The 17,615-nt window shown below is 40.6% G+C and overlaps 1 protein-coding gene across 1 annotated transcript in view; it reads left to right on the plus strand.

The window, feature by feature from the left end:
* The first annotated feature begins 96 nt into the window (after window positions 1-96).
* The window catches only part of Nwd2 (NACHT and WD repeat domain containing 2), a 41,395-nt gene continuing 23,876 nt past the window's right edge, over window positions 97-17,615 (plus strand). The window contains exon 1 of the mRNA XM_046427489.2: window positions 97-11,703. Within this exon, the coding sequence (XP_046283445.1) occupies window positions 11,680-11,703 (24 nt within the window). The 5' untranslated portion in view covers window positions 97-11,679. The remainder of the gene's footprint in view (window positions 11,704-17,615) is intronic.

Consider the following 17,615-nt stretch of genomic DNA (forward strand, 5'->3'; position numbering starts at 1 on the left):
GTACTTCCCCTCCCAGGCCAGTCTCTGGAAGTACTGGCTGCCCTGTGCTCACCTTGCCATCACCAGTGGCCCTCATCAGCTTGTTTCCTTCACAGTTCTCTAGGACAGAAGCAGGAACGAGTCTCCAGATTTGCAAATCTTTCAGAGCTCCTGGGGCACATCTTGGGTCCCAAGAAATCTCTTAAGTGTGTTCCGCTCACCAGCATTCACTTGAGAGGATTCTATGAGTTTCTTTAGCACAACAGGTAGTAAAATGTGGCCTTCCCAATATCTACAGGTAGAACTACCCTCCCATAATGGGGTGGGGATAGGAGAAGAACCACTCAATCTGTGGAAAGAGCGAGGCAATTCCTCCAAATACCCCCAGTGAATCCCTTCCATTTCCCAGTCTCCTTTATACTGGGTGTGGGTGACGGAGACAAGAGTCTCAAGAACAGGGTGGCCACTTTTTATTTAGCGCAGGAGTTGGGTCTAGAAGCTCCTATTTACCACGATTCAAGACTATCAATTTCCCTTATTTGTGTTTCAGTGAAGATTCTGAGTTCCCAGGAAGAGCCCTTGCGATGGTTAACTTTATGCTTTAAACCGAGTAAACCAAAGTACACGGACATTTGATCAAATAATAATCTAGGTGTTACCATAAAGGTATTTTTAGATCAGATTAACATTTAAATTAGGTGACTTTGAGTAAAGCACACTACCTTTAGTAACGAGAGTGGGCCTCATCCAATCAATTGAAGTCCTCCATGGAAGAAGGAATTCTGCCTTCAGATGTGTTCCAACTTGATGTACAACATCAACTTTTCCTTGGGTTTCCTGCCTACCAGCCTGCCCTGCAGATTTTGGATTTGCTAGCCCACACAACTCCACAGTGACCTGAACCAATTCCTTTAAGAAAAAAATTAGAGTTAAAAAGATTAATGCGCATATCCTATTCTGTTTCTCTGGAGGACACTGACTAATGCAGCCCTATTTAACATTCCACGTAATTCTACAAAGACACATGCCTAACTTGTTTTGCTCACTGTAGGAACCATTATCTACCTCTGGTAGTCCCTGAATGCCATCCACTGGGGGAAAAATTCTGTTTATCAGTACCTGGAATAGTTCTTTAGCTCAATACTTGATGGATAAATCAGAAGGACTGCATGAGAGTCACAGCACATACGGTGAAATGAGAATTTTATACAGCCACATACACTATCCATCTGATTGTGATCTGAGTTTCCAAACTGTCCTTCCAAAAATAGGAAATTCAATCGATCGTGGTCAACTTCAGATTTCCTCTGTGTCACCCAGACTCTGTGTTCTCTTGTGGGCTTGAATTGTACTTGCCAGAAAAAGTTCGCTGTGAGTACAGAGTATTTTCATTAGATGTTGTTCAAAGAAATTGCATTTCTTCAGCACCTTTTGCCAAATGCTTGCCCCTAGCCACTGGTTGCCTGGGAACAGTCCCCAGCCCATGTACTGCATCTCTCTGTTGCTCTCCCTCCATTGCCTCTGAGTTCTGCAGTGGCCACACTGTGGTTGTAGAAGGGTTTCATCGTGAACATCATTTAATAGAAGAATATCTTCTAAATTAATTCCAAATTGAAAACAGATCTCCAGTTGCCCAGAAACGTGGGCCTGTGATTGAAGCACATCACTTAATTCTATTATAATTGAGTGTGTTGCACAGTTTGAACATCACAGTTTCTAATTAAAATAGCTAACATTTACTAAATGCTTGCTGTGGGCCAGGCCTTCTTCAAAGCATTAACTAATCTTCCCAACTCTTGAGAGGTTGGTACTATAACAAAGCCATTTTACTGATGAGAACAGAGGCCTTAGAGAGGTTAAAATTACTCATCCATACCAAGTGTGGTGGCCCATGCCTGTAATCCCAGCAGCTTGAGAGGCTGAGACAGAGGATGGGGAGTTCAAAGCTAGCCTTAGCAAAAGCAAAGCACTAAGCAATTCAGTGATATCCTGTCTCTAAATAAAATACAAAATATAGCTGGGTAATCCCCAGAACAGGAGGGAAAAAAATATTACTCATCCAGAGCCACGTGCCAGTATGGCAGGGGCAGGTTTCAGATCCCAGGAGTCTAGTTTTAAAGCCCTTTGTTCTTTACCACAAAAAGAATATCTTGCCTGAAAATCAGCCTTGTCTTTATAAATAGATGCTTACATACTTTGCAAATCATATAACTGTATAGATTTGTTTTATATAACCGTAGCTACACCAAAAAGACTTGACAGGAACTTATGTGAAAAGAAAGTTTTTGGTTTTGGAAGGGGGTTGTTTGTTGTGTTTACATTAAAGGAGATTTAAGAGAAATGACAGGCTAAAATATAAGGAGCTAAAGAGAAAATAGTACATCAGAAATGCATTCAAGGGAAGTGCCCAGGTTTGAATAGAAAACTTGCAAGGTTTCTTGGCTACCAGGACAAAAAGAGGAACATAGTCAAGTTCATATCTTTCTTCATATGATAAAAAGGAAGCATGGCATTTTACTGAGAAAGGTGCAAACTTACACAGAATCAGAAACTCTTGGGGTGGGGCCCAGAGATCAGTGCTGTGCCCAGCTGTCTGGTGGTTCTGGTGCAGACTCAGGTTTGAGCATGGTGCTCCACGTTTGCCATTCTCATGTTTCCAGATGCTTCTTTTCTGTCTCTCATAGCATCTAAGTCAATCAGTAGCAGGTAACCAGCTAAGCCAGACTGTAGACTCTGTATCCCCAAACATCTCAAACCTTGAAGCTTCAACAGCCTTGGAAATGGAATGAATCTAAGCAGATACACAAGGGTAAATTGCTTCTTGTAAAATCCCTTATTAGTTTGCCTTCCCATCTACTCTAATATTCCTCCAAATGGGTTACTGTATGTCCTGTATGTCTTAAATAATGAAGAAGCCCAGAGCTAACAGCTCAATTTCCTAGCAGTCTTCCCACTGGGAAAATAAAGAGAAATTACCTTTCTGGGTTGTATGTTGGGGTATCAGGCTCATTCTGCAGATTTTCCCATTTTCCTGTGGCTATTAACAAAACTGCAGTGGGGAGGAATTGCCCATCCATACTCAAAAATTGGAGTGGTGGCATTTATGTCCTCCCTAGAATGACACAGAGTCCCTGGTCATCATCAATTTACTTAGAAGGACCACTTTTTTAAATAAAAATATTCCTAACTCTTGCCAAGGTTTAGAAAGCCAGCTAAGAATTCTCAAACACTTGATTTCAACTTTGTGACTAATTTCCTTGTGTACCTGCTCTTGACATGTGGCTGACAAATGGGTGTTTTATGGAAGCCATAGCAGACTGTTTGGCTTTTATTGTGACTAATGATGCATCGTAAACAAAATGGAATGTGCATGTGTTTTAACCTCAGTCAATTTGCATTCCTTGAGATGAAGATTGGAAAAAACCAGATAGCCTTTCCCTAAAGAACAATAGTTTTAATTTTGTTGTTGTTGTTGTTATGGGTCTTACAATTCTGCTTAAAAGTGGACTTAAATAAGCTTCACTGGGCAAGCAGGAGCCTGAAGGGTTCGGTGTATATTGTCATTAATTGATGTTGTGTGGTCATCTTGTACCGGACACTGATATTTGCCAACCAGAACAAGTGAGGAGCATGCTCATATTTAAAAACAGATATGTAGTGTCAATAAACTACCCATTTAAATAGGGGCCACATCCCCTGGAACAGCCCAGAATGTCTATTTCATGTAGTTCCTTTTTCAATTATCCTGTCCCTAAACTTATCTGCTCTCTGTCCCCCTTGGCTAGTGTCTTAGCCCATTTTGTGTTGCTAACAGAATACCTAATGCTGGCTAGTGTATAATGAAAAGGGGTTTATTTGGCACCAAATTCTGGTAGCTGGAAAGTCTAAACAGCACTGTGCCCGCCTCTGAGAAGGAGCTCGTGACTCATCACCACATGGCAGAGAAGCAGAGGGGATGTGTCATGGGCATAGAGGTCAGACACATGGGTCAATCTTCCTTTATAAGACTCACTCTCAGAGTAGCTAGTCCAGTCCCATGGAACCTAACCCACTCCTGTGAGAGATGGGCATTCATCCTTATGAGAGTTTTGCCCCCAGGACCCCAAACACCCCCTAAATACCCCCAACATCCCTTAGCACCATTACTTGGGGGACCACACCTCAGCATGTGTTTGGGTTAGAACAAACCGTATTCACACCACAGCAGCTAGAGATCTCATTTCCCTCTTTATTGAGCAACAGAGGACATCTGCCAAGAAAGCTCTGGCTGCTCCTACTCATCTTCATTTCAGGAAATCTCCTCACCTCCGTTTTTCCCAGTTTGCCAACCATCTCAACAACAGGAGCCTCTCTCCAAAGATACCACCTGAGCCCCAAATGCCCCCAGATCTTCTTCACCTGTTACCTCTTTGTCTCTTGTACTTTCCATACCGTCCTGTCCTCTAGCATCTCCACAGGTTTACAAACTCACACTCTGGGTCCCATCTATCACTCTCGTTCCCTATCAATTTGACACCCCCAGATTGAGAACTTCATCTTCTCTCAACAGTCTCTCTTTCTATCACTTCTTTCTTCCTAGAATTCTACGCCCGAGTTATCTTGGTAAAAGACATGTCAAAAACTCAGGGGTATCTAAAAAGAATTAGAAAAAAAAATTTCTGAGTCTCAAGGTCCTCCATGTCCACCTTGAGGCCTTGAACTTTCTTTCCCAGAATGACTACCCGTGCACGCTTCTCTGGTTCTTTGAGCATTACACTCACCTTCAGACCTCTGAACTTCTACTCTTACATTTCTCCATCTGCAGCATCCTCTCTCCACTTATTGAAATCCTCATCCTCAAATGAAACTGTCCCCCTTGCTTCAGTTCAAATCAATGACACCCACCTCTGTGTACCCATCTTACACTTCTATTGTAGTGCCGCCTTCCCTGGTGATTAGTTGTTTGTGCCTGAAATCAGGCACAAACATTTCATTTTTTAAAGTCTTTCCCCAGTGCCAAACATGGTAATTAACCAAAATTAGATGTTGAAGCACTGAATTAAAGTGTGTGCTATTAACCAAATGGATAATCAGGGAGGTACTATAAGGAACAAAAGAAGGTTAGCTCATTTCCATTAGACATCTTCTTCTGCAATATTACTTCAGTGTAATGTAATCATTACATCTAGAATTCTTAACTGTTGATTTAAATTCTTATCAGATAGTCTCATGAAGGAGCCTTTTTTGTGTGTCAAGTAGAAAGATCAGACTGGGATTATAAATTCTAAATCACAGCCCTGGCTCCTCCCCACAAAGCCACCTGCATGGGTCTCATATCACTTAACCTTTTAGGAAAACTCAGTTTCCTCATCTCTAAAGGGAATTGTCACTACTTTATTCTTCCTAAGCTTTCTACCAAGGTCAGGCTATTGCTGTTTTTACCATCACCATTATTTTACAGCAACTTTTTTTTATATAAAATCCGCTACTTATTGAGCTTGATAAATCCTATTTTGTAACAATTATATAGCAAAGTGCACAGAACTTTGACTACCATGAGGACTACTTAATGGTTAGAGGTCCCAATTTACAAAATTAACCCTCTAGGTGAAAGAGTTAGACAGTTCACATCTTCCTATTGTTGCCAAGAATAAAATCTACTGGAACAAAGATACTAGGAAGATTGCCCAGCCCACAGTTAGATGGAGACAGCAGCCAAGTAAATGCTCATAGTTATAAATGTGGAGGGTGCCTTTGAGAGACAATTAGAAGCCTGGCAATCATAACATAATAGAGCTCTTATTTTTACAACATAAATAGCACTGGGTCTGGGAACATAACTCAGTGGTAGAGTGCTCGCCTAGCATGTGTGAAGCCCTGGGTTCAATCTCAGCACTGAAGAAAAAAAACAGAGTTAAATATTAACTGCACTAACTGAGCATTTCCTGTGATGTTGAGTTAGGTGCTGTTATTCCCAAGGTTGAGAAGGTTGACATGGTCCCCAAATAAGCAATAGCAGGAGCCTAAAAGGCTGGAAATGATTAGCAAGTGCAGAATGAATCTATTAGAAAATCATTCTCTTACAGTCCCAAAGAAAGTGACTGGTCTAGACAGCAGTCACCAGTGGATGGTAAAACCACTGGCTGAAACACACCTAAGTCTACAGCACTGGTTGGTCTCAACGTCACTAACCATGGGTCCGAGGGTCTTGGGTAACTCATGATTAACACAGTAAGAAAGGACATTACACCTGTGAAGTCTTCTTGCCTACACATATTGAACATGAATATAGTCAAAGCTTTCAATCTAGCACCAGTTTATAAGAAGCAGGGGGCCTAAATGAAGAAGGTGAGAAGCGATGTGAGTGTAGGATATTCAATAGCAGCGGTACCCCATCAGGGCCCCAGAGGGCTTCTTAAATCACTGGGCCTCATTCCCAAAGCCCCTGCTTACTAAGACCTCAGAAGAAAATTGACATTTGTACCAAATTCCCAGGAAGCACTTCAAGGGAGCACACTTTGAAAACCACTGCTTACCTGGCTATTCAGTAATATGAGAGGGAGAGGGGATGTGACAGAATAACATGAATTTAAAACACACACAAACCTGATGCAATGCATGGACTTTGCATCTTAATTCAAAGCAACTGAAAAAGAAATTTTTGAAGCAACTGGGGAAATATACATATGTCGACTGGATTAGGGGTTAAATTAAGAGATTACACTCCATTCTGTTGAGTGTAGTTACATCGTGACACTATCATGAAACACATTTTTAAGTTAGAAAAGTATTTTGTTACCACCAAGTGACAATATTCCTAAAGATGATGGATTAAAAAGGGGGATTATCAAAATACTAATAATTGTTGAAATTGGCAATATATGGGGATTGTTATGCTAGTCTCTCTGTTTGGGGATGTATTTGAAAATTTTCATAAGAATTTTAAAAAATAATCACTGCCTGCACTGGACAATCTCTTCTTACATGGGATGACACCCTCCTTCATCTGAAGATCAATCTGCCAGTCGCCTCAGCCAGCCCTTCAAAAAATGAAAACCCAACACTCAGAAATAAGCAAAGACACATTACCTTTATACTCTAGAAGTAGCTGTAACAATGTGAATTTTGGCGGACTCAGCATACATCTCCGTCAATGATGGTGTGTTTGCTTCTCATCCAACAGCTGATCTCCCGAAGGAGGATTGCTGGAAGTGGCTATAGAGCCAGCAGGAAAAATGACAATTCGAAGCTGGACAAATAGAAAATGGAAAAAAAAAAAATGTGTAACAGAATTAGATCAGCCCATTGTGCGATACTTGGCCTTTATAAAGCATTTATGTGTCAGTTACCATTCTGATTCTCTTATTTATATTAATGCTATTAATCCACAGGGTAACCGCCTGAGCTTGGCACTGTTGTAATCGGTACTTAATAGATGAGCGCACTGGATTGTGGAGAGGTTAAGCAACTTGCCTGAGGTCACACAGTAGAGAGCCTTTGCTCTTCACCAAGGCTAGCACTGCTTCATTAATAAGAGTGAAACCATATCCACTGTCATCTAAGACATATTGGAGTTAAGTGGAAGTTTAAAAGGCAATGTAGGCATTTTTCTGGTTGAAAATTGTTTTAAAGGGTTTGTAAAGTCCCTAATGGAATAAACTGACTATTTGGAAATCTCCCTAAACAAAGCCTGGTATGGGAGCAAAGAGCATGGACTTTGGAATTACAAAGACCTGGTTCAGAGTCTCTCTCCACCTTTAACCAGCTGTGGTTCTTAGGCAAGATACTTGACCTCTCTGATCCTCAGATGTCTCAGTTTAAAGTGGAAGAAGTAACACAACATATAAGGTTCAAATGAGTTAATGGTGTATGGGTAGTTAGTTCATATTCTCCTTCATCTGGAAAAGCTGGTGGTGGCAGACTAATGACTTGTTACTTTATAAATAGGCAAAAGATACTCCATATCCAGAATTTACAAATGTGAAATTCCAATTAAAGATTAGGCATGTTCTAGAGGGAACGCTTGTAACACCGAAGGTCAAGAGCCCAAGCCATGATCATGAATGCCCATTAATATCTCAGGGTCGTCGTGTGGATGGTTAACTCTTAGCCAGCTTTCCCTCTGTCCGGAGATGCACATGCCAGGCTTCCTGCCAGGCCCGTAAGCTCTGTTCCCAGTTGTAAAGAAGAAACTGTTCTTGGAACTGTGGACCAGCAGTGTGCATGGGCAATTCTGCTTTTCTTTTTTCATTTTCTTTTTTTTTTTTAAGGCTTTCAGAGCAGAGCTGAAAGGCTGAGGATCTGCACACCCGCAGGCAGCTTGAAAGACCCCTCAGATTTGCTAACTTGGGCTGACCCCTGCGGGGCAGCAGGAAGAGAAGCCAGAGCCTGCTGAGGGCCAGGCGCTGTGCATTGCATCCTACCCAGGAGAGGGACCTTGCCAACTGCACAAACCAGGCCCCCCAGGCACTGGAATCCATGTTTTAAGTATAGAGCTGGAAACCAGGCTTGAGCCTAAGCCTTACATAGTTAAAAATTGATGTCATTTATGGAAATAATGTCTTTAATAATTGCTGGCTTAATGATGGGATGGTTAGTAGGATATTACTTATAAAAGCAAAAAAAAAAAAAACCCACTTGGAGGAATCTATGCATCAGGTGAGAATATTGATGAGAATGTGGACTATTCTTAGGATGGAATGCAATAGCTCTACAAAGCCTTCTAAGTTTATCAACATAGAGTCATTGCTAAAAAAGGGTAAAAGAGGGTATAGAACACATCCCATATGTTAATTTATGTTAATTTTAAGTAGAAAACAGATACAAAGGGGTATATCACAAATCTATAATAACAATTGTATTTTAGGAAGGTGGAGAGGAATCAGCCTAGATTTGTAGGTCAAAGGTGAATTCAACTTTATCTGTTATATTTTCTTTCTTTTATTCTAAAAAAGATCCGTTGGAAATGAATGGAGTCTGGAAGGCTGAGGCAAAAGGAACTGCACATAAATACTGTACTCTGGTTGAGAAAGTCATTTCCCACAGTGGTAGAGGCTGGCGGTTCTCATTTTGCGGTGCATGTATACTGAATGTGAACAGTTAAGTAAAGGGGCAAAAGACGGTGGGATCCAGGTTTCTCACTGTGCAGGCTGAAATGTACAGGTAAGCAAGAGTGGGGAGGCTAGAATGATCCATGGGCAGCGGGACAGCATTGGAGACATGATGGAGAACTCATACTCAGCTTAATATAGATTAAGACTAGCATGGAATTCAGATGGAATTATTTACAGATGTATTTATAGACACCTGCATATACACAAGTTTGCATATGCAATATAATTCTGCCACCTGAGTGAACCTAAGAGAAATGACACCCTAATAGCAACAAGCACATCTGGCACCCAGATGCTTATATCTAGTGCCATCCCCAGTAAAAGGAGCAGGGCTCCCTGAAACATGAGTGTGTCTGGGACTGGAGTATCCTGCAGGGCCATAAAGAAGGAGTTCTTAAAAAGAAAAGAAAAACTTAGGGTTCTCAGTGGCTAAAGGTGGATGCATTAAAGCAGCAAAACAACATTGTAGGATTGGATTATGATCCAAGATATGAAATAAAAATACCCACGAGTCAATACTAGTATAAGCAAATGATTAAATAATTAACTAATAAATGGTAAGAAAAAGGACAAATATCCTACACAGAATAATTTCAAAGTGTGTAAATGTTGGTTGGGCATAACTCCTACCCCTTAAATGCAGGCGGTGCATAATGACATTCTTCTAATGAACACAGTGTGGAAATGGAGGGGAATAGCCACCGTGGCTGACAGACACTGTTGGCCAGGTGATCAAGGTTGATGTCCACACTCCTAAATTAGGCTGGTAGTAAGTACACAATGAAGATGGCATTTTATCTCTGTGATCTTCCTTCTGAAAACTTTTAACTCCAGTCTAATAATAAGGAAACTGTTAGGCAAATTTCAGTAGAGGGGCATCCTACAAAATATGGGACCACTTTTATTCAAAACAGACAAGGTCATCAAAAAGCTTGTGAAAGCTGTGCACAGTGGCACACGCCTGTAATCTCAGTGGCTCAGAAGGCTGAGGCAGGAGGATTGAGGCAGGAAGTTCAAGGCCAGCCTCAGCAACTTAGTGAGGCCCTAAAGCAACTCAAAATAAAATATAAAAGGGCTGGGGATGTGCTCAGTGATTAAGTACCCCTGAGTTCAATCCATGATACCAAAATCATCATCATCATCGTCATCGTCATCGTCATCATCATCATCATCCTGTGAAAATGTCATAGCCAAGAGGAGAGGAAGGAAAAATGACACCTAAATGTGATATGGCATCCTGGATGGAACCCTGGAGCAGGAACAGGACAGTACGTAAAAATTAAAGAAATCCAAAATAAAGTTATCCTGCATAACTTTCTCTAATCTCTTAATACCTCGGAATTAGAAAATGGAAATTTAGAGCAGAATTCTGTCCAGATTATGTGTATTGGTAATTACAGTGGACGACATTACTGTTTATTTGTTTGTAATAGCACTGGTAAATCAAAAATCTCTACGAGTCAGGCCAGGATCTAAGCTCAAAATTGTTGAACTTCTTTATACACAAATCTTCATGCAAGTAGTGGGGCTGCTTTCTAAAAATGGAATTTTATACCTACTGGCAAATTTATATGCTCAGCAAGGTTATGCCCATTTTTATTGTCACTCTGTATCTGAGAGCACCTGCATCCTGTTGCCTAGAAACCCCTAGATTCCCATTATGTTCTCTGTGAGATTGATAAGCAAAAAGATCTTATCAAACTGTGTTTTCATTTGCAGTTCTGTGATTGTGAAAGGAATCGAGCATGATTATTTTTCATGTTTACTGGCATTTTGTTTTGCTTTGCTTATATGAAGGACCTGTTCATGTCATGTGTCCATTTTCCGTCACTTTATAACAGCTCTGTATCAGTGTTTTGAATATTATCACTCTTCTGTCCTGACATCTGTGACACTATTCCACATTCCACTTCCTCTTGCACTTCCATGTACACGCAAAAGGTCGGTGGCCCTCAGCCCTGCTTCCCGCTGTTATCCCCGGCTTGAGCTACATAATCTGTGCAGGTGTCTGGCTCTCCGAGAATGAAAATGCAAAAAGAGCAGGAATTGTGGCGGCCTTGTTAGTGTGACTAATCCTTTCAGGACCCAGAGACTGAGGAGGTTCCTGGACTTTGACTACTCAAAGTAGGATAGTCCTGAGACAACAGAGACAGCTGGCCATCCAACAAGGTAAGTTAGGTGCGTGGTAAATTCTTGATGAATGAAGGCATGCTGACTCCATGACTGCTCTTCTAGCCAGATCACTCCTTTGACAACAGATCCGCCTCTCTGACTGCTTCACAGACAGCACCACCTGAATGCACAGACACGGCATTTCTGATATGTCTAGAATGCTCTCCCCCCCCCATCTCGATGAGCACACCTCCTCCTTGGTCTTTGCTTCCTTGATGAACTCTCTCTCTAGCGATTTAAAACTTTAGTTATCCTTACACATTTTGCAACAGTCCTCAATTTTGCAAGGCAGCTGACTAGGGTTAAGGTTGTAACCTGAACTTTGAAACTGCTCAGAATTCTGGGAACTCCAGAACAGCTTCATCCTATCTGATTCTATTCGCCAGTTCTTTGACTCACAGGGCCGCTGACTTTGCTTGCAAGTTTCTGAAGAAGGATGGTTGTGTTCAGTATTTTCCAGGTAATGAAACTTCATTACAGACGAAGACACCTTGTACTAAGTAAAAACATAGCAGAACCATTATGGAGATAAGTAGTTCAGCAGGGGGGTTAAATGTGTAAATTAAATAACCATAATTAAATCATGATTGTTTCCAGGAAAAGACTATTATGCGATTATAAGAAAGCTGAGAATTGTTAGCACTCAAAGAACTTAACTGAAGCATCAATTCAGTTATTCTTCTGTATGCTAAATGATTAAGGAAATCATTTAATCTTTGATTTTATAATTTTATGATGAATGCCAAACACACCTGATCTTTTCTTGGCAAAATCGTATTCATTGTATTCACCTTTTTGCCTGCATTAGTCAGCTTGGGCTGCTGTGACAAAATGCCATAGACTGCATGGCTTGAACAGATTGATTCTCCTACCGTTCTGGAGGCTGAGAAGTCTGAGAGCAGGGTGCCAGTATGGTCAGGTCTGGTGAGGGTCCTTTTCCTGGTTTGCAGATGGCCACCTTCTGGCCAAGTCCTCACATGGCTGAAATTGCTCTGGTGTCTCTCTTCTGATTCAGGCACCAGTTCTTTGAGATCCCCATTCCCCTCCTCCTGTGACCTCATTTAACCTTCATAACCTCCCCTAAGACTTCATCTCCAATATGGTCACATGGGAGTTAAGGCTTCAACAAATGGATTTTAGGGACCCACAGCAGTGCTATTCTTCCATCTTAGAGGAATTGAATTTTAATACATCAATTTCTGCAAATAGTTACTAACACAGAGATTATAACACAAATGACTTCATCTTTTAACTTTGTATGTGGGTTGTCATCTGCCCCATGAGGCCCACCTGAGTTGTCTGTGAAGGTGACTCCACACACCTGTGGCTGTTTCCAGCTGGCTGGTGCGGTTAACCCGGCCCAGTTCCCGTTCACCCATTTTCCTCCCCCCTGGAGAGCAGCATTTGCCCTCCACTGACCACACATTTTCTCACTTTCCCACCACCACTAAGCAACTGCACTTTTCCCCCTTTCTGTCTGCTTATCTTCTTGATAGACACATTTCGCTCCCTTTTCTGTCCGTCCAGCTGTACTTCCAGTTCCTTAGTTCTATCACGGGGACATATATAGAAGCATGCTGAGCTCGTTTCCCTATTTATTATGTTTAAATAGTGGCACTTTTCATAGCACCACGTGCTTTACATTGCACACAGATGTAAGTGTTTGATTCTTACAATAAACCAGAGCAGATGAGGGGGCGGGTAAGTACACAGTGTGGAGCCTTCTCACCACCCAAAATGTGAAAGCTGAGAGTCCAGAGAAGTGAAGGAACTTGCCCTGCTCACTCCTAACACCTCGCCTTCTCTTAACCTCCCAATATTCAGAATTTATCTGTAGATTAAGTACTGTGTGTCTGAGTGCATTTCTTTGTCTCTATATCCTGTTTCAGGGAATCATGTTGGCGATATGGGAAATGACAGGCTCACTATGTATAAACTGTGGGATACGGATATTTTTTGCCCATAGACAGATGCCAGTAAATAGCTAATTATTATAACTATCAAGCCTATCATGAGTATCTGGATAATTGCATGCTTTCAAATGAAAAATACTTACATTTGTATGCTAAATATATCAGCTAACATCTGTTCTTGACAACCCAGAATACAAGGTTATGTCTCTAATCATTGAGAGATGAACAATATTGTAGATTTTGTCTATCTGTGCCAAAAATCATGACCTTTTTTAAAAAAAAAAAAAAATCTTATCTAGATCACATGTAGTGTAGGCATTATTTAGTTCTGACAGATAATGTTTTAGTCACTGGTCATTATTTCCCAATTTATTATCATTTTCCCATCACCCCTGTGGAAGTGAGAGTTTTCCAGAAATATAGAATTAGTAGCATGTGTGTGTGGGAGGGTATACTGTAAGGAATTGGTTCTTGTGCTTTAGGAGACTGATAAGTGCCATAATCTGTCATCTGTGAGCTCAAGACTCAGGAGAGCTGATGGTAGAATTCCCCTCTGAAGACCTGAGAACCAGGGGAGCCAATGGTGTAAGACCAAATCTAAGGGCAGGAGAAGACTGACATCTCAACTCAACAGGCATAGGAAGTAACTTCTCCCTTCCTCTGCCATTCTGTTCTGTTTGGGCCCTCAAAAATGGTAAGATGCACACCCAGTTTGGGGAGGGCAGTCTGCTTTACTCAGTCTACCAATTCCAATGCTAACTCATCTGTAGACATACTTTCACATACACCCGGAAAAAATGTCTGGCCAAATGTCTGGGTATCCTGTTATCCAGTCAAGTTGACACATAAAATTTACCATCTGTGAACTCTTTCTTCTGTGACACGTGAAACTTTACAAAGTTTAAGAAATTGAATTGTAGAGACTATCATGCTAACTGAACTAAAGCCAATCCCCCCCTCCAAAAAAAAAAAAAAAAAACAAAGGCCAAATGTTCTCTCTGATATGCAGATGCTAACACACAATAAAGAGGTGGGGGTAAGAATAGAAGTTTATTGGATTAGACAAAGAGGAATGAAGGGGAGGGGGGATGGAAACAGGAAAGACAGTAGAATGAAGCAGACATAACTTTCACATGTTCATATATAAATACACAACCAGTGAAACTCCACAACATGTACAACCACAAGAATAGGAAGTCATACTCCATGTATGTATAATATGTCAAAATACACTCTACTGTCATATATACCTATAAAAAAAAGAAGAGAAAAAAGCATCTGAATTGTAATTTACTTCACAATGAAGTATCTTATGTTTTTATTAAAAATTTAAATAGGTATGTAAGTACTTCCTAACTTTCAAAACATTGAGAAAGTACTTTAGTAGGATTCAAGTGGTCCCATTCCATAGCAGCATTCTAAAAGCAAACATTCTGTGAGCCCCAAGAAATGCATCATAACTACCTTTGTTCCTCCAACAAACAAAAAATCAGCCATAGCATTGAATGTGTTATTGTCCTTGTGCTCCCATTTGAACCTATCCATGAGCCTTGGGTCCTCCTCAGCAACACTCCCCAATTCACAGATTCCTGAGTGTTAAATAAGATCATGCATGAGGAAAACTTATATAAAATATGAATATTTTCATAATACAAGGGAAGCATATGGAAAGGGAGGCATTGGCCCACCTGCCTTGCTTTGGTGATTGGTTGGGGGTGCATAGGACAGTTACAGAGTAGTGCTTTTGTCTGTCCCAGCAGTGCTGGGGTGAGTGGGGATCTCTCGTCCTTTGCAACTGCTCCCATGAGCTCTGGCTCATGAACAGTGATGTACCTCCCTACCTCCCTGCAAACACACCATGCCATACCCCAAAAAGACTCTGTCTCTGTCTATCTTACCTGATATACTGAGCTCACCAGCACCTTCAAGAGGACTCAATTTATTTCTTCTCTTACTGCATATCATCAGACCCAGACCTCTAAGTTCTCAATTACAAGCCCAGGAAGAACTAACTGCACGTAATAAACAGGAGTGGGGGATCTAATATTTGCCCAGTGGAAAAGAAACATCCATTGAGAGAAAAGAGAATGTTGTGTCTAAGCCTTTGAATGCAGTGGCTTAGATATATCCATATCTGTATTAAAAGAAGGAAAGGGAGAGAGAAAATGCAGTCTTTTTATATATAAGTTCCTAGTTATAAAGAGCTCCATAGTTTAGAAAACATTTCTTTAATGGTGGTGTAATTCACATAACATAAAAGTAATCTTTTAGACAATACAGTAGCATTTAATACATTTACAGTGTTGTACAATCACCGCCTCCATCTAGTGCCAAAACATCAAGAAGTATTTCTCCTTCTAGCATTATATGCACAAACTATATGTAGAACTATTAATTTTTTTTCTTAGACTTTTCAGGCCATTGGACCCATCTCTCTGGATTACATTAGAACCCTCACATGGATTGTTGCAACCATTTGTTGTGTTCCCTCCCAACAAATATAACCCATTTTCAGCATCTAAGAACAGACCAATGAAAACATTTTCCACATTTAATAAGGTGGGCAGGAGAGGTGATTACAGGTTTCTACAAACAGGCCAAGTCCTGTAAGTTCATGTTCATGTATGTATAGACAGAAGCTGAAAATTATTTTAGTCATTTGCATTTCTTCTGTCCAGGGTCCCAGAAAGACTGATCAGTGATATAGCTAATAAAAATGGACCTCAGTGTAAAACTGAATGTGGTCCCCCAAATCCTCACCAAATTTTTCTTCTGCAAACTGGTGAAGTTGTTTTAACAAAGCAAAACAATGAAATTTTTGAGCATTGGTATCACAGGGGTGTGGGAAATGTGTTTCTCTTCAGTGGTGGGAGTACATATTCCATTGCCAGGTGAACAGAGAAGGGGCCCTGCTCCCAGCACCTGGGACTCCCTAAGGTGGTTCATGGATACTTCCCCTGGAAGCAGAAGAGCTGCTCCATCTTGCTACCCGGAGTCTTCCCGCTAGCCTCTAGGACTTGGCCCAACCTTTCCACCCCTGTTCCAACATATGAGCTAACTTTGCAACTGAGTTGGACTGTCTCTAAATTGATTCTCTCTAGCTTGGGTCAATATTGATAAATAATTGTGTGTTACAAATAATTTGTGTATTACATTAGAACTATCACCACAATGAATCCCAAAAAATTCTTCCTGGAAAATGTGGCAGCATATTTCTTTTTGCTAGTTCTCAAATAGCAAGATAAGATGAAAGTGGAAGCCTGTCTGGACTCCTGAAAAATAACTAATTCATGATTTATGAGCATTCTACCTAAAGGAAGAATCAATATAGAGGGGAAAAAAGACTCAGGGAGAACAATCCAATAAGTAACTCTAAACCCATACAGCACATTCTTACTTTTCCAAAGTTCTATATTGCCACTTTATAGTAGGCATTCAAATATTTGTTATAGTGGGCATTCAAATATTTGATATTTGAATCAAATGAGGATATTTTTCTACTTCAGTAATATTTAAAAAACACTTTGCCTTACTATATTGATTAAATAATTATAGTATTTGGTGCCAGGTGTTCAACTAAAAGAAATAATTATTTTTAAATAGCTTTCGATTTTTTTAATGATCTGTTATATTCCCAGTGCTACCTCTTCAATGCCTGCTAACCATTATTCATGAGACTGTACATAGTGTGTGTGTGTGTTTTGCCCATATTAGTTATTCTCAAATTCCAGATTTATTAGGAATTTCATTGTAAATGCAGATTCCTGGGATTCCCCACCTGCATTGTTCTTTAGGTCTGAGAAGGGACCTAGAAATCTGCTTTTTATGTTACAAGCATCCTGGATCATGCACGTAAGCTACGGAGCACATTTGAAAACTGATTCATAATTTTGACTTGACTCTAGTCTTGGGGCACGCTTTATTTAGAGCAGAAAGATGAACAGCCAACAATTAGTACCTTCCTAAGCTAGCGATAATTGTGGTCCACTGAGAGAAGATCTTCTTTCACTAGTCACTATTTTGTCCTCTTCCCTCTTCATTGGCAAAATCCAGCTGGCCTGCCATGATATTCCCAAACTGTGCTGGCTTCTGGATGGAGAGTCATCAGTTACTAAACCCCATATTCTGGTCCTCCACCCAGGACCAAACTCTACCCGAATGCCTGCTTGGATTTTGCCAGGGATTCCCTACCTTTCTCAAATGGGTTTGTTGCATGATCACCCAGTACAGAACCCCACTTCATGACACACAGTCCCAAGTGAAAAAGTGCTGACTAACCTTATCCAGAATGAGCCAAGAGTAATAGGTTGGTTAACCAAAAAAAAAAAAAGATCATTTCTGTTTGTATCTGTGGTAGAATGGCCGGTCATGCCTGCTTGTTTAACAGAGACACCATTAGATGTTGAAAAACAACTTCAAAAATTGAATTTTGTTTAAAATAGCCTATCAACAAGAATGA

The sequence above is a fragment of the Marmota monax genome, unplaced genomic scaffold (genome assembly GCF_021218885.2).
Source record: "Marmota monax isolate L192 unplaced genomic scaffold, Marmota_monax_Labrador192_F-V1.1 WCK01_AAM20220418_F8-fsc00901, whole genome shotgun sequence".
Taxonomy (NCBI): Eukaryota; Metazoa; Chordata; class Mammalia; order Rodentia; family Sciuridae; genus Marmota; species Marmota monax.